Here is an 18,519-nt window from a genome sequence, read left to right as displayed (position 1 = left end):
GCTGGCGCTGATGGCATGGGGATAAGTACAGGCAAAACTCCAGATGAAGTTGTGAAGTCATGTGAAGAGATGACCACCTGGACTACCCAGAGACTCCACAGTTTTCCATGTGAAATGTGGTCCAAATGTGGTCATTTACTTCATGTACTGTAGCAAGAAAATAATCCTGACGTCCTGAATCATGAAACAGAAAAAATCTAATCATGCCCTCTCTCGAATGATTTTTCAGATCATTAATTGTCATAAAAATGAATGAAAGATCAAGAGTTTTTGCTTTTGTTTTGTCTTAAAAAAAAAAAACCCTATGCTGTAACTTTTACATTTGGACTTCAGATGGGTGCACCTTCTGGACGAATGACCTTTGGTCCAAAAAGTTACAGGAGCTTCCCAGAACAAGGGAATTCTCCCAGCATTGTTTTAATACTCCAACTTGCTGCAGTTGCTTTCAGTCAATGGAAAACCCCCCGTGGAATTTAAAATATTTACCATTTGTGCCATTTGTGGAGGTTAATGTCTGATAAATGGAAACCTGTTTGATGAAAAGAGGAATGGAGGCTCTCTTTCACACCAGATCATGTCTGCTGACAAAGTGTTTATCCTTGGAGGATCATCCTCTGTGGTAAACACTGGGAGTGTTTGTTCAAGGGATATTTCGCTGGTTGGAGTCGGGAAAATGCATCTGAAGTGATGCTGCCTCTTTAAATCTTCCCACTGCATTTCCTGAGGCTAACATGTGGGCATAAAAAAGAGATAAAGCGTGCAATGACACACACAGAAACACACACACACACACACACACACACACACAAACGTATAAACTTCTCCCAGTCTGTGAATAATGGAGAGAGAGACCATCCTGGATTCACCAGCAGTTGTTGCAGGCGTGGGAGGATGATGGTGAAGTTTCCATGAGGACATGAAGCCATGGTCACAGTGCAACAGCATGCTCCCCCTCAGTGGCCATCCCCCCGACCGCCCCAACCGTAAACGCACGGCATCCGAGCACCAGCTCCTCGCCGGCTCACCACAGGACTCTGACGTAGAGCAGGGCAAGCAGAAGATGAAGCTGGCGCCTCTCACACGGACTTTACTCCTCTCTCTCGGCTGCTCACTCTTGGGTCTCGGCGGGTAAGCCAAAGGGGGTGTTTTGTCTTTGGGGTCGGGGGTGGGAAGTGTGTCAAACCTGCATGAAAAAGCCTCCTGCGGATGAAAATGCAGACTTGAGGTACTTTGACTGTAGTTACAGGTGTCGTGCATGTCTTTCTGGAGCTGGTTTTGACATTTACTTTATTTACATTCGACCAGAGTATTAAGTTAAAATACAGGATTGTTCATACTACAGTATGTTTAAAATCAAAGAATACAAAAATACATTTGATCTTTCACCTGTATTTTGTCATCACAAATGGCAGAGGAAAGTTAAGTTTGCTGGATTTCTAAACAATATTTCAAGAGCTTAGTAGTGCTAAGTTGATGTGCTTGATTGAACTGATGTTTTATTCTCTGAGAAAAACATGAAATGTAGGCGGCAATGAAGTCAGTGGCAGTATTAGTGTCTGGGTCTTTGCTTTTCCTGGGACACCTGGTTGTGTCATTTACACAAAAATACAACAGGTCACGCTAATATATTGTCCCCCTCTGGTAGTTTTAATCTGAACAAAATTCAACGATGTCTTGGAGAAATTAGGAAATGTGGTCAGATGTTGTGTTTTTGAAAGAAAAAAAAACAGTGTGATAGAGAAAGAGACTCTCTTTTTCTCATGCTGTATACAGAAAACAGGGAAAAGGGAACGTTTACTTTGAATTGCAAAAATGTTTTTTATTGTGACTCAACATTTGCATGAGAGAGGGACAGTGAAAAAAGGAAAAGTGAAAGAGGGACAATTAAAGAGAGAGAGAGAGAGAGAGAGAGAGAGAGAGAGAGAGAGAGAGGCACACACACACACACACACACACACACACACACACACACACACACACACACACAGATCTGTTGTTATTCTAACCAATTCGTATTTCATGTCCAACATTAAATATTAACACATACAACAACTCTCAATTTAAGATGAGGTACTGAAATGATTTTCACGGTTTCTAAATTTGTCCGCTGTACATAGTGACGGAGTTCTTGACGTAGTACAGATGTAATTTTGGACAAAGTGAACATTACAAATGTCTCAATGTTCAAAGAATTTTATCTAATTATTTATAGTAAAGTTTGAGATTGATAGTATTTTGGGTTACTCTTTACTTGAAGGTACAGTAGGCCTATCTACATAAGTGACATGGCACTGTCATTAACATGTCATAAACATTATAAACAAGTCATAAACATTTATGACATAACGCTTCATGTCATTAAGTGTAATTTGATTTTTCACAACAAGGGTTAGGGTTAGGTTTAGGGTCCATGTGTCACAACAGTGTCATGTCAATCTTATGTAGATACCTTGATTTATTTTGAGTCAAAGGACCCCCTCCTACTTCCAGCATTGTCTACAGGTTGGCAAGCCCCATAACAACTGTTTCACTAGAGCAAAACAGGTTCAATTGAGCTCAATGTTCTGGAAGGAAGTGCTTTTCTTCTGAGACAATGCACACACGTTCCCTCTCACATTCTCAGGTAAAGCCTTTTAGTCATATTTCTAAAAGCATATGGGTCCCTGTTCAGATTAGAGTCACTCATGAATAAATATAGCTTGAAGGGGTTCCTGGGACTTTTTTTCAGGGAGGTATTTCTTCTCCAAGTTATAATTATAGATCTCATAGTTCTCACGAAAGATACAGAAGAGGGAGTGAGAGAGAAACAGAGATGTCAACTCCTAAATTAAATGAACTGAACTAAGCCATGTTTCTAATGCAATCTTTACTTGAGTTGGTTAATTGGCATTAAACTGACAAGCCCTAGCCTCTGATTGTGTTTTCTAATTGGGGTTTGTCTCCCTAATGACTGCCTGCTTAAATGCATAAACCCCTTCTAAAATTCTCCCTGGAGCTTCAACAGCTGAGTTGTCGGTCTTTGAACTGGACATGTCTCTCATTGGCCCTTTTGAATTCTTGCCGCAGGTGCTTCATCAGGCAAGAAGACACTCCCAGCATGCACCACAGGACACTGCCCACTCAAGTTAGCTTAAAAAAATATATATAATAAAAAAAGACGCATGTAAAATACAGATTGTTAGGCGATCAAACCGAGTGCATCATTTTCATGAAACACCAATAAAACCCCACAGCTAATTCAAGGTTCAAGTTTCAAGGTTCAAGATTCTTCATTGCCATTTATGTAAAAAAAACAAAAAACATATAGGAATTTGTTTCAGCAATTACAGTGTTTGTTTTCAAATGACATAAAGTGCAGCTAGACAAAGACAGTGATGGCACAACAGACAGATAATAATAGAGGTAGTGGTGATATTAGTAATAAAGTGCAATGGAATGGGCACCAGTCATAGTTCAATGGTCAAATGACACTAAGATGACACTCCGTGGGGGTAGGGGTGGGGGTGGGGCTCTGGATGGTGGTAAAGGACCAGCCGCATTGATCAGCCTGACAGCTGTGTAACTCTATATGGTGTGATATCCCTTAATGGTGTTAACTCCACTGATTAAATGGCTGATCGTTCCTTCCCAGACCTGTCTCGGGAGCTGACCAGATGAAGTATCCTGGCCGGAAACCTCCGTCCCCCTCTGACTTCCTGGACAAGCTCATGGGAAGAACCTCAGGCTATGATGCTCGCATCAGACCAAACTTCAAAGGTAAACACCAACTCTCTCGCTGAATGGATTCCAGCAGAACACCAGGCTGACCACCCCATTATCCAGAGGTCATAAATGCCCTCGCATTCAATTATGATGGCAAATGTTAGAAGATGGGAAACGTTATCTCTGTTGTTAAATCCTTGAATTTTGTTGCCGTTTGGAATCGATCCACGCATCAGCACAACAGAAAAGATTGTGGCATAGCTACAGAATGTATCGCAGTAGAGAGAGGCTGACTGCAATCAAAAAAAGACATGGATGGTGTTCTAAGCGACTGTTTACTTAGTGGGGTTTCCTTTGCTGTAAGCTGGAGAGCGTGGTGAGAATGAGCTTCCATCCATTCAGAACAAAACAGTGCTGTGAGTGACACACACTTAGCCTCTAGCTATCTTTATACTCCACTGCACATGTTTATATGAACACTGAACTGAAGAGAGAGAGAGAGAGGAGAGAGAGAGAGAGAGAGGAGAGAGAGAGAGGGAGAAGGAGAGGGAGAGTGAAAGAGAGAGAGAGACTTTTATTAAAAACCCTGAAAAACCAAGATCAACTAATTTTTCAAAAAGCTTCATAGCATATAAAACAAGCCTTCCAAACTTATCAATGTGGGCAGGGTGTGTGTGTGTGTGTGTGTGTGTGTGTGTGTGTGTGTGTGTGTGTGTGTGTGTGTGTGTGTGAGTGAGTGAGTGAGTGAGTGAGTGAGTGAGTGAGTGAGTGAGTGAGTTAGCGAGAGAGAGAGAGAGAACAAGAAACAAACAGGAAACAAACATCTCTGAAGACAATTATGAATGTTAGTGTTCTTTGTGTTAATTCTGTTTTGATGATGTATGCATATAGTTCCCCTGAGGCCATCCACAACAGGAGTGAACAGTGAAGTGAATCAAATGTGGTCTAATCTGATTTATGTACATACAATTTTAAAGGACTAGCACTATCTTATTACTTAAAACATTCTGCCCTACATTTTATTTTTTATTTATTTCATCCCTTTAACTAGACACATTTAATAAATTACTATAGGGATTCGAACTCTTTCTCTCTTTGTTTCCGTATACTTTCCCACTTTATTTTACATATCTAGATGACATTGTACACACAAGTGCATCTGAACCAAAGTTGTTATATAGATAATTTGTTTTGGATTTTTTGAATATTCTTATAGCAACATACAGTAGCCCTTTGGAATAAACACACTGTTAAACCTCACATAGCACTCAGGCAACTCTCTGTGGTCCATTTTGACAACCCCCCCTGAAGAGAAAGAGCGAAGCCAACTGTCCGCCCCCACCCCAACACAACCCAAGGGGAAAAATAGACTAGCTGTCAATCAAATAACAAGGGGCTCTTACTGTAGAGGAAGTGATGTCCCTTTTTAATTTTGGCCTTAAAATCAGTGTAAACAAGCAGACCAGCAAGCAGCTGGAGGAGTTGACTCCGCTGTCAGTTCCAATGCACATTAACCTACAGACCTGGAATCTGCTGGTGTGCTCTCTCTCTCTCTCTCTCTCTCTCTCTCTCTCTCTCTCTCTCTCTCTCTCTCTCTCTCTCTCTCTCTCTCTCTCCCCTCTCTCTCTCTATCTCTCCCTCTGTCTCTCTCTGTCTCTCTCTCCCCTCTCCCCACTCTCTCTCTCTCTCTCTCTCTCTCAAACATGCACTACAGCACCACTACACTACTCTCTTGTTCTCTCATTCCCCTCTCCTCTTGGCCAATCCAGTCAGCAGATTCATAGTGACACACATCCTGTTCAGTTCTCTTTGAGCATTTCTCTTGTCTCATACATATTTCAGCCCTGCTCCACATTTTGCCCAAGCTTGGAGTCATGTGACGAGCCCAATCCCGAGCGATTGGCCATGAATGCGGTTAATGGCGCTAACACACAATCAATAAATGATACTCTCTCCTGAGGGCTACGCCAAATGAAACATTTACAACTCTCTGTTGTTTTCTGGGGATCCTGTGAACTAATTGGAGCATATTGGAAAAGTCAACATGTCTGGTTGAGGGGAATTTTAATGAGTGTCTTTCAAATAGCTGCCAGCCTTTTCTGCTTCTTTATTCTTTTCGTTGCTGACAGCTAACATGACTTGCTAGATTGTGCATGCCACAGGTTCTGTGGGACTGGGGCTACTGCCACTAGTCATGAAGTTGTGTAAGACAGACCTACATACTCACGATGGGTGATGGGCAAACCCACAAGTAACAAACTCAAAAATTAACAAGGGATAATTTGATTAACCTAATTTTTAGACCTACTTTCATCACACTATGTAATGTACATTCTGAGTTGTCTTTCCGCTCAAAGGCAGAGAACCACTCTCCCTTTTTGACTCATCTTTTCTCATTGTGACTGTGTTGATTGTGATTTTCATTTGAACTGTGTTGATGCTCCAGTTTATTTCAACACTTTTCCCCCCATTAGGTCCTCCTGTTAACGTCACCTGCAACATCTTCATAAACAGCTTTGGGTCCATCACAGAAACTACAATGGTAAGGTCTGATCATTTGGATAGAAGCTGATAAGTACAATCAGAAACACACATTATTCACTGTGTCGTGCTCTCACTGAAACAGAGATGAGTGCTTCTGAGAATACATTTTATAACCAAACTCTCTGTGCAAATAAGCTCCCAGGCAGGCAAGTCATCATTCTAACTCTGGCCTACTTATCTATGTGGAAATGCCAATGACAGTTTCAAATGTGACTCTTTCAAATTTGTTCCCTCCAAATAACCTGACGCTCAGATTCATAATATCATGAACATCTCGACTTGAAGACTAAACGCTAGTTGTAGGACCACATGGCCCACATGTCTAAAATGACAGCAACAACATGACTATGGATACTCAATCATGAACATGTTCCGTGCCTGTTCCCCAACAGGACTATATACTCAATCATGAACATGTTCCGTGCCTGTTCCCCAACAGGACTATATACTCAATCATGAACATGTTTCGTGCCTGTTCCCCAACAGGACTATATACTCAATCATGAACATGTTGCATGTTCCCCAACAGGACTATATACTCAATCATGAACATGTTCCGTGCCTGTTCCCCAACATGACTATGGATACTCATTCATGAACATGTTCCGTGCCTGTTCCCCAACAGGACTATCGCTTGAACGTGTTCCTGCGGCAGCAGTGGAATGACCCTCGGCTGGCCTACAAAGAGTACCCAGACGACTCCCTGGACCTGGACCCCTCTATGCTGGACTCCATCTGGAAGCCTGATCTTTTCTTTGCCAACGAGAAGGGGGCCAACTTCCATGAGGTCACCACTGACAACAAGCTGCTGCGTATCTTTCAGAATGGAAACGTCTTGTACAGCATCAGGTGAGTACGGTAACACACACCACGAGCTCCGCTGCACTCCTCTCAATCAGACACAACAAATACCCCTAGAGTAGTGGTTCCCAAACGTTTCCCCCCAAAGACCCCCCTCGGCTTGCGTACCCCCACCATCTGATACATCAGAGCTCCCCTTGGTAGGTACTGTAGCTATATTTTCCCCTCTTCTGGAGAAAGCCATTTGCATGCTATTTCTTATAAACTGTGGAAAAAAGTAAAGATAAAGCACAAGCTAGCGAAACGGTTAGCTTAAGTTCAGCACGACAATGTGGATGTTACAAGTTAAGAAACACGATTTAAACTGAGTTTCCTCTTTCTCACTTCTGTTACTGGGATGGTAAGTCCCAAGGTTGGTTTTCGGCCTGAGGACGCTAGGGGGAGCGAGGAAAGTCACCATTTTCACAGGAACAGATCACTTAATCATCCAAATGATTTCTAAACAGGTTTATTAAGTTTAAATAGTTGTGAAGTTCCCTTTTGAAACACATTCTATTGATCAATTCCAGGCATAATTTTTAACAAGCCGCCCTTTTTTTTTTAAAAAGGAAAATATAGCCTACTATAGAGTTTACAAATAATTCCTTTAATTTCATGTTTCCATATCATTATATTGAAATTCTTTATTTATTCATGAATTAATTACATAAGATTAAAAAAGTTAAACTTAAAAACCTCTCCGCCATATCTTGTCCACCCCCTAGAAGCAGCTTGCGTACCACCAGTGGCACACATACCACAGTTTGGGAATCCCTGTCTTAGAGTAAATGTTCTCCTTTTGGCCACTTTAAAGCATACTTCAAAACATGACATGTTTCTTCCAGGTACAATTCGTGCTGTCATACAGCTTTGAGTGCATGCAGTCATGGGAGGACATTCAGGATCCCTATTAGAGTTTCTAACAGATTAGAGCCAATGAATGAATGACTCCACAATATTCTGGGTGGCTTTCTACCTTCTACCTACAATGTTCAACAATCAGACTATTTCATCAGCTCCAAACAAAGTGCGACTGACACTGGTCCTATCCTCACTCTTCTAGAACTCACCAGCGACTCTGCACAATTTTTAGCCGCGGCATGAACTCACTCCAGATGGCTCTTTCCAGGATTCTCTGTTAAACCATTGTAGAGTTTGTTTGGTGCAATGACATCTGGTAAGCTGAAACTAGAAGCACTCAGTACAGGAACACCCATTTGTACAGAGCTACACAAGGATACTTAACCTAGATTTGTGCCACAAATAGCGATGGCATTATGTTTTTTTTCCCCTGTCCTTTCTAGCAATTAATTTCATTTCTTTTCTTTCCCACTGCTTCACGTTCAATCCTCTCTCTCAATGTCCAGTAAGGCTGCTCTGTCTTTTCCTCAGTGTAAATTTGACTCAAGTTCAGGCTATTTTTCCAGTCAGTTTTATTTTAGGATCCGATATGTTTATTTTGTACAATGCAATGGGGCAATGTGCTGTAGTCTTGTTCATCTCCTCACATGTCCAAATAAATTGGGACTGTTTTGGGGTTGTCTGTTCCTTTGATTCATTTTGCTACAACACCCCTGGCGCCGTGGCTCAAACAAGCCCCCGTTGCTTCTTGACAGACTCTACATGCCTCCAGTTCCTCCAACAAAATCTGTGTGTCTTTCACCCCCACACCCGGCTAGCCAGACTGCCTGCCCTGTCATACGTCTGCCCGGCCGCCCACTCGAGTCATTTGTGCACACACTTCTGATCTCTCTCATGCTCTTCCTCTCCCCTTCAGCTATGGCTTCCATTTCTCTCACACTGTGGGCTTGATTCTCTCTGCTTGTTCTCATACAGAAATACGGCGCCTGTCGACTGTCTACTTCTGTCTTTGTCTTTTCTCGCCATTCTTTTTGCTCTCCTGTGGTTGGTCTGGATGTATTTTCTAACAGAAATGCTCTCTCTCTCTCTCTCTCTCTCTCTCTGCTCTTTTCATTGCTATTTTCACTAACTGTGCTATAGGTTAACTCTAATCCTGTCCTGTCCAATGGATCTAAAGAACTTCCCTATGGATATCCAGACGTGCACCATGCAGCTTGAGAGTTGTAAGCTTCACGTTTTCCAGTCTTCCTGCGCAATCAGCCTGCCTAGATAGATCTTGTCCTGAGAAATCATTATTCCATAATATCCCAGGAAAAGAAATTCAGTCAAATGACAAAAAGGTCAGCATGTCATAGACCTGCTATTCTCCCAACACTTTTCACATTTTAATTTCAGTTTTGACATTTAAATGATATATCTGTGATTCTATTTCATCTTCACAGAAAGACAGGATCAAAATCTTGGCTCAAATTACAAAAGCTGAGCCAGTACTCATTAGAAGATTAATTAACCGCGCCAGCACACATTCATCAATTACTCTTGCGTAGAATAATTAAGGACTGATATGACTAAGTCCAGGATGATTCATGACTACTGATCTGATATTGATTAGTGTTAACGATGGGACAAACCTCACGTAACGCACCTTTTATGTGGAGCGTAAAGATCAGCTTGAACCCTGCAATATGCTGTCTGCTCACAGCCATTGATTCAAACAAGACCCAATGATTATTTTGACTTAAATGGCACATGGGGTTCCATGCATTCAGAATCAACATAATGAATGGCTATTTTCAGGGCATCTTACACCAAACATCAAAATAAATTAACATTAAGGCAAAGACATTGTATAGAATGTCAAACATACTTACATTGCTAATCTGTGCATGCCTGTATAAAAAAAGTGATATACTTTTTATATATACTGTAGGCTTATTATACTGTACATCGGTGTGCAATTTCATTATTTTCTCGCTCTCTCCCTCTCTCTTTCTATCTGTCTTCCTAATTTCTGCTGCACTACAGTTGGCTACACCATGAATGATCTCATATTCCAGTGGCTGGATGAGGGTCCAGTGCAAGTGACAGATGACCTGGTGCTACCCCAGTTTGTGCTCAAAGAGGAGAAGGACTTAGGCTACTGCACCAAGTACTATAACACAGGTGAGAGTGATCAGGCTACTGCACCAAGTACTATAACACAGGTGAGAGTGATCAGGCTACTGCACCAAGTACTATAACACAGGTGAGAGTGATCAGGTTACTGTACCAAGTACTATAACACAGGTGAGAGTGATCAGGCTACTGCACCAAGTACTATAACACAGGTGAGAGTGATCAGGCTACTGCACCAAGTACTATAACACAGGTGAGAGTGATCAGGCTGCTGCACCAAGTACTATAACACAGGTGAGAGTGATCAGGCTACTATAACACAGGTGAGAGTGATCAGGCTACTGTACCAAGTACTATAACACAGGTGAGAGTGATCAGCCTACTGCACCAAGTACTATAACACAGGTGAGAGTGATCAGGCTACTGCACCAAGTACTATAACACAGTTGAGAGTGAGCAGGCTACTGCACCAAGTACTATAACACAGGTGAGAGTGATCAGGCTACTGCACCAAGTACTATAACACAGGTGAGAGTGATCAGGCTACTGCACCAAGTATTATAACACAGGTGAGAGTGATCAGGCACCAAGTACTATAACACAGGTGAGAGTGATCAGGCTACTGTACCATGTACTATAACACAGGTGAGAGTGATCAGGCTACTGCACCAAGTACTATAACACAGGTGAGAGTGATCAGGCTACTGCACCAAGTACTATAACACAGGTGAGAGTGATCAGGCTACTGTACCAAGTACTATAACACAGGTGAGAGTGATCAGGCTACTGCACCAAGTACTATAACACAGGTGGGAGCCTGTGGTCAGAACAACACTCAGATGACATCATCAAGTGCAGCTACGGTTATTAAATACATTCGGGATCATTTGCATTGTCAAGGATAAACCAGAGACGGCTGAAAAAGGGTTCTTAAGGATCTTTGGATAAACTTTGTGATCTAGTATTAGGTGTACAGATGCTCCATCATTTTCTGTCCCACTTTACATAATATACAGTATACAGTATACAGTAAAGTACTAAGAGTAACAGCTGATACTAGATTTAATACTAGATTAAAGGTACACACAGAATTAGGTATTTTTGGTAGAGCTTCCTCTATTGTGATATGTTTACGGTATGTTTCACTTTGCTTTTATTGCTTTGCTTTTAAGTGTTGTTGAAATTCTCTATTCCCCCACCCACACTCTGTGATTTCAGGAAAATTCACTTGCATCGAGGTGAAGTTTCACCTGGAGCGCCAGATGGGTTATTACCTGATCCAGATGTACATCCCCAGCCTCCTCACGGTCATCCTCTCCTGGGTCTCCTTCTGGATCAACATGGACGCCGCACCTGCCAGAGTAGGCCTGGGCATTACCACCGTGCTCACCATGACAACACAAAGCTCTGGCTCCAGAGCTTCACTTCCCAAGGTGGGAGAGCGCTTCAGTTTTATTCACTGTTTTGTTTAATAGTATCTCCTCTGCCAAGGAGGTGATGTTTGAGTGTGATTTGTTTGTTTGTTTATCTGCAGTATTCTGCATAAAGTCCAAGCCATATTTTCATGAACCTTAGACTAGTAAAAGGGCGTAGCATGGACCATGAAGCATTATTACATTTGGGCGCACATCTGCATACCACATACCAAATCCACAGGCCATTTTTCACTTTCATTGAGGATTAGATCTACAACCCTGAGCTTCAAAAATGCCTGCTTGTCTAAAGAAAACCACTGTATGGGCTCAGGAAATCTATGAACAAAGTTTGACTCTCATCCACAAATGCTACTACTGCTAATAGCTAATGCTACATAAAACTCCATGCCATGCCATTGCTGCAAAGAAGAAATCATATTTAGGCAATCCAGAAATGTACTGGACTTATCCGACTTATCTGGGCCAGAGCTCATTTGAGATGAACTAAGGTGGAATTTAACTGTTTTGTGGTTACATCAATCAAAATTTGCTGTTCTTTTTTGGAACTCATGGACTCTGTATCCACCAGACTAAAGAGGAGGGGGGCATCCAACTTGTTGTGGGTACGCAGTTCAAAAGCCACCATCTATGAATGATGTAGGTGCACTGCTGCCTATGGCACGGGCAGCTCTCCCATCTGAACAACATAAGCTGCCATCCAACGTCTTTTTAGTTGGAGAAATCAAATGTAATTGACCCTTCCAAAGCCACGCCCGAAAACCACCACAGGCCAATCGTGGCTTAGCAACCCCATAACTATAGGCAAGCGAGGCCTGGCAAGCTTTTGAGTTTTTGCTATGTTAAACCAAAGATCCTTTATTAGTACTAATACAACTCTCTCTGGTTAAACTATGGAGACTGCACAGCCCGTGGGCCATTAAGGGCATTTATTTGGATGTGTGGTGCCCCCAAACACGTGAAGTCATGGTGAAATAACATGTTGAACTATATAAACACGGTATAGTTTGGAACATGTATTTTCTAACTATAAAAATGTGCATATTGCCTGATATTTCCATAACCGCAAGATACACTTCACGATGGCGGACAGATATTCAACAAGCTGTATAGCCCGTCAGCAATAATTGAAAGCTTTGCGATCTAACTGCAGTTAATTTCAGGTGTGCAGCATTCACTTATGTGCAGCTTTAATTCTTCCCTGTGTGTGTTAACCAAGATGATGTGTATGCAAAGCTATGGGTTCTGCCATGGACATGAAAGTGACTCTTACTGCTGAGCTTGCATTTTCGCTGTCCATGGTGCTGAAGCCCCCCTCAACATCAGTAGAACAAAACAAAACAAGACCTATAGTAAAAAAAGGTCTTTTTTAGATCTCGTTTTGTTTGGTTTTGGTTTGTTTCGCTGTCCATGGTGCTGAAGCTCCCCATCAACATCAGTAGAACAAAACAAAACGAGACCTAAAAAGGACATATATGGCAGGCGAGCCCTGCAGTGCCCAGCTGAGCGGCACAAAAAAGGATGTTGTCTATATGAGAAGAAGCATACATTTTGAAATACAATGCATAAATAAGGCCAAGTTTTAAGGTAGGCTAATGCGGTTCCCTCGTAAGATACTGTCATTATGTGTTTATTGTGTACTTAGAGTAGGGCTGTGAGAGAATGTAGTGTCATGAACTTGCATTGTATAAAAAGGATTTTCAATGAATTTAATCTATCTTATTGCTCAGAAACCTCGCAAAATAAGGTTGTTTACTATAAAATAGAACTCTAAAGATTTTGTTTTAATAATGCATTCAATTTATAGCCAGCTCAACAAACCATGGCCTGAAATTCAAAAACAACATAAACCTTGTGTATTTTATGTCCACAGACAGCCGTGAAAAGTCAGCCACAAATATTTGATGCAGTCCAAGCCAAAAATAGCATGTGAATTTGAATAAGTAATCGTGCTGGTGCATACTCAATCTAATCTATGTCATGTCTGAAGTTCCATCCATACTTTTGTGTATCATTTTCATCTTCTTCATTGTTCTTTTTTTTTTCTATTTACATTTGTTTTCAAACACACTGCAAGATCTTTGTCCTTGATTGAACTGAATACCCTTAGGGCCAGTGAGGGTCATGTTTTCTCTATCTGTTGGCACTTGGTCTGGCAGGTGTCCTACGTGAAGGCCATAGACATCTGGATGGCAGTCTGCCTGCTCTTCGTGTTCGCCGCTCTGCTGGAGTACGCCGCTGTCAACTTCGTCTCCCGGCAACACAAAGAGTTCTTCAGACTCAGGAGGAAGCTGAAAGAGGAGCAGCGTCTCAGAGAGGCGAGTGTGATTTTTACCAAAACAAAACAAAAACAAAAAACAAAAACACTAAACAAAAGAAGTCCAAAGTTTCCGGGCCAATCTCTTCTCCTCTATCCTCCATCGTTTCCCTGCCGCCGTGCGTCACCTGTTTTACGTGACTCCTCCGTGCGGCCTGTTAGGCAAGTGGAGCATGGCAGAGCAGTCTGTCTGGTCTCATAAACTGGTGCTTAGGAGAAGCAGTGACCTGAGAAGAATATGCCTCTTCAGTGCCTCTTCAGTGCCTCTCTTCTCTCTCTCTCTCTCTCTCTTGCTTCAGATGGTCCTTGGCTGTTTGTATAAGGAGGTCACCACTGCCACTATGCTGTTCCCTTTCTTTGCAATTTCTCTCTCTCTCTCTCTTTCTCTCTATGTCCCCACAATGTTGACATTAAAGGAGGCAAGGCAAGACCTATGCCCACGCAAAGTACATAGCCTAATAACAGTTTAAACAACCCATTTTCCATGCAACAGGAACAGAGGGGACGAAAAAGTCATGCATAATAGCAAACTTTTTCATGCGTAATGTCAAAAATCCCTACATGGCAAAAATATGAATGCATTATGGACGTGTGAAAATGGAACAGAGACTGCAAAAGCCAGAGAAAGTCTCGAGTGCAAAGAATTTAAAAGCATAACCTGATGTTACAGCGAGTACATATTTTGCCAACTGGCTGTGCTCACTCTGCAGAAAATGTGACATACTGTCTTTGCCCACTGCAGAACCACAGCCATCACCTCACTGATGCGCTTGAGATGGCAGACACATGAATTGCACATGAATTGCTCAGTGACTTGTTAGATGCTTGTTCTGAAATGTTAAAAAATGCCACCGTCACAAAGGGAGAGACAGTAACCCAACTAAGAGTCAAAATGAACTTTTCACCACCTGCCCTCCTCTAGATTCATGTTCCGACAAAACGGATGACACAACCGGAGGATGTCTGCCAAAACTATTCACTGTGGAATGCAAGCTGAGATGTTTTGTAGATATATGGATATATAGATATAGAAGTAATGGAAATAGCTTTTCCTCCACATCCTGGAGAGTAAAAGGAAGACAAGGGAGGACAAGGAAGTGGAAGAAAACGAGGAAGAAAATATCCTCTGTCTTTTAGTTGAGTTGTGTGGCAAAGCTGTAGGATAGCACACTTGTGCTCATAAATTGATGCAACCATACTAGTTGACTAAAAAGAGGAATACTGTTTTTCTTTTTTAAATGGAAATTGATCTTGAATCCCTAACCCTTAATTAAAATAACGAGGAAAATACAAGGGGCATAAGTATATACACCCCTATGTTAAATTGCCATAGAGGCAGGTAGATTTTTATTTTTAGAAGCCAGTCATTTCATGGATCCAGAATACTATGCATCCTGATAAAGTTCCCTTGGACTTTGGAATTCAAATACCCCCACATCATCACATACCCTTCACTATACCTACAGATTGGCATGGTTATATTTAAGTTAGCCTAATAGCTGGTTTGAGAGATGATTAGACAGTACCTCATGCCATACAATTTCCAAAAGATGATTTTTTATTCCTGTTTTTAGTCAACTTTAGCATGGGTTCATAAACTTCTGAGGACAACTGTATATCTGCCTTATAAGTCGCTTTGTCTGCTAAATAAATTATTCATAATCCATGAACTGTAAATCTGGAGATGGGCTAAAAAGTTAAAAAGGTTTTTTTTTTTTTTACAGGCAGCAAACTCGAAAGCGAAGAGCAACAATGGCCTGCAGGGAAACAACCCTTCTAACAAGGGATGCCAGAAGCACTGCAGTGCCTGTGCACGGGTAAAACATGAAATATTCTCTACACGCTTCGGCGAAATTTGCCAAAGTAATGAAATTAGTTACAACAACTAATGAATATTGTATAAATGGCATATATTTGAAAGCAGGGCAGAGCAAGTGAACACAATAGAGCATGGTGGTTAAAAGAGAAATAAGAGTTATTTAAAAACACGACGGTTCCGAATTGAAGTTTTTGTTTTTGCTCCATGTTTCTGTGTGCCCACAGGAAGAGCAGCTGGGTCAGGAGAATCAGCCCTTCTACCTCAACGCGTTTGGCACGGAGCCGTGCATGATTGGGGGAGATGGGCCCCTGTCGGAGACGGCGGCCATGTACGCAGCCCTGCCCCCTGGACACTCGCTCTTTGAAATACGCAGGCGTTTCATTGAGCGGGCGAAGCGCATTGACACCATCTCCCGAGCAGTCTTTCCACTGAGCTTCCTACTTTTCAATGTGCTCTACTGGTTCACTTATAAAGTGCTCCGTCACGAGGACGTGCATGCATCGGGATGAAAGGCATGAGAGTTATACCGACGGACTTTTTTTGATATTGCAGTCTATTTATGGGTTTCGATTTGAGACTCCCTTTTTTGCAAGACTCCTTTAAATCATGGAAACTGACACACTGACGATCATCACTAGCAAGGAACCTGCTGATTCAATCTCTGGCAACTTTGCAGCTCAACAGGACAAACATGTTGTGGACACTGTAAAATGTGTTAGTGCAGTGAGAAAAAACGTTTTTTTCCCCTGTATACTGTATGTGGCCAGACAGACTGTATGTTCAGAACACACCATGATGAAATGTGGACTAAATGAGAGGGAAAACAGTAGTCACCTGAGTAATAGTTGGGAACTAGAGCACCATTCATTTGAAATATCTAAACCCAACCCATATATACTGTATGTCATGAAGATGGGGAGGTCAAAAGGAAATCTCTGGTGGGTCTTACAGGAGAAGCCTGTGTCAGCCGCACCGTTAGCATTTATTTTTGATGCACTCTATGTTCCATAAGCTGTCTTTGGGGTGTAACTCTAACATACTGAACTCACCTTATTCATTACAGCATATATCATTAATTATGTAATTTCCCCATGGGCGATGCATAGCTTCAGTGCAGTGTAGCTGGGGTGGGTTTTTATTAGCTTCCTGGGTGAGTGGGTTCAGACATGCTTGTTCTTGACTCTGAAGAGCAGACCTGTGAACACTCTGGCTTTATACAGATACGCTGATCGGCAAAACTATCTAGCTCACAGGCAATTCTCAGGCAAAGACAAATTCTCAGGCAAAGAAACCACTTGTTTGTTGAACACGACTTTTAACAAATCATTATTTTATATAGCACATTTAGAACAAATAATGACACTATGGGCATTAGGATTCTGTCCCTCAATGTGATGTTAACAGTTCAATGCTTCAGAAATTTCACAAAGTATTTTTATTTTTATGACTGCTGATTCTCAAGAGTGTTTAATTTGTATCTTTTGTATGAAAATATCTTCTCAAAACATGTCTGTTCACCCTGCACATATGCCTGACATCAAAAGCACTGGCAAATGCTAAGCACTGTCGATGAAGCAGGATAGGTTGAGATTCTTTTTTTTTCTTCATCATTTGAAAATGCTGCTTTAAATAAATATATAAATTATAGTTTTGTTCATGACACATTGAATTCATGTCAGCACAGAAATCATATCAGCACACAATACACAATTCTTCTTTCATTTAAACTGTTACAAGGTAAATGTTCCACATCACATCAGAGCTTGTTCATTGGCAACAACATACCACCCCCTGATATTTATCCTGGTTTAAATTAGTTCAATTTAATTGGTCCTCATAAAAAAAAAGAAAGAGTAATTTCATATGGCGCTAAACACATGGGATAGAATTCAGAATTGCAACCCTAACAATCATAAATTGTAACAATCAGAACTTTTCCTTCAGTAGCAATCATTAACAGGAATTTGACTCTGTTTTTGTTGTTTTATAAATAAAATAAAAATCCTGGTACCTTGCAACATGTACAAATGGCATAGGCTACAGAAATGTAACTGATGCCTTTAAGAAATGCAATTGAATTGAACTAAACTACAGCACACTGTCTGCCACATCCTGCATGCCACTGCCTCCACCCACTGGATGCTCAAGTGAATTACAATAAGTTGCAGGCCAGCTTATTGCCCATATACACTGATCTTACTTCGCAAACATCATTGCACCTAACGTTGGAGATAGAATCACAGAGAAGAGTTGGCGCTGTCTGTGGTGCTGAAGTACGACTAAGCTACATTCCGCTAAACGCTGGCGGTTCATGCTGTTGACCAGAAATTAACTGGAACTAAATATTGTTAGTTTGTTTAATCTGCTTTTTATTGAATAGCATCCGCTCTCTCCATTAGTATCTTTGTAGAGTGTCCCACATGTTATCGTCTAAAAGTTCCTCCACCCTATGTCTCTGAAATAAAATAATAAATATTACAGGGCTAATGTGAGGAAAGCTGAATTTGCAACATGATGAGTTTTGTGTATTATACGGTATGATACAGACACAGTAGCCTAGGTTACATTAAAAATCTCAACAAGCAGTAGAGTCGAAACGTATCAAAATGTAGTGCACGTGTTGAATTGCGCGGCCCACCTGAGCCTTCTTGAAGACGTCGCTGAAGCGTGTTGGGGCCCCTCTCAGAGGTAAAAGATTCTCCAGGCGTATGGCTCTCCAAGCAGTCGGCTGGTAGCAGACCAACAGGTTGATTTCTTTAGCCTGTGTGAGAAGCCACACATACAAAGCGTGTCGGGACGGTAATAATTAAAAGAGTAAACTGTCGACGTGTCAAAGCAGCGAAAGTCGTTAAAAATCTTATCACTAATAGCCTACCTTAACTTGCTGC

General features: G+C 41.5%; 1 protein-coding gene across 1 annotated transcript; it reads left to right on the top strand.

Annotated features, from left to right (window-relative positions):
- The first annotated feature begins 916 nt into the window (after positions 1 to 916).
- On the top strand, positions 917 to 16,140 carry glra4b (glycine receptor, alpha 4b). Its single transcript, XM_062535859.1, has 10 exons — positions 917 to 1,128; positions 3,632 to 3,756; positions 6,177 to 6,244; positions 6,872 to 7,095; positions 9,088 to 9,170; positions 9,973 to 10,110; positions 11,281 to 11,495; positions 13,655 to 13,819; positions 15,537 to 15,629; positions 15,856 to 16,140. Exons 1-10 carry the CDS (start codon positions 917 to 919, stop codon positions 16,138 to 16,140), a joined length of 1,608 nt encoding a protein of 535 aa, XP_062391843.1.
- Positions 16,141 to 18,519: the final 2,379 nt, after the last annotated feature.

This window comes from Sardina pilchardus, chromosome 5 (assembly GCF_963854185.1).
Source record: "Sardina pilchardus chromosome 5, fSarPil1.1, whole genome shotgun sequence".
Lineage (NCBI taxonomy): Eukaryota > Metazoa > Chordata > Actinopteri > Clupeiformes > Clupeidae > Sardina > Sardina pilchardus.
The sequence above is the reverse complement of the archived record's forward strand: the minus strand, read 5'-3'. Positions and strand labels throughout refer to the sequence as shown.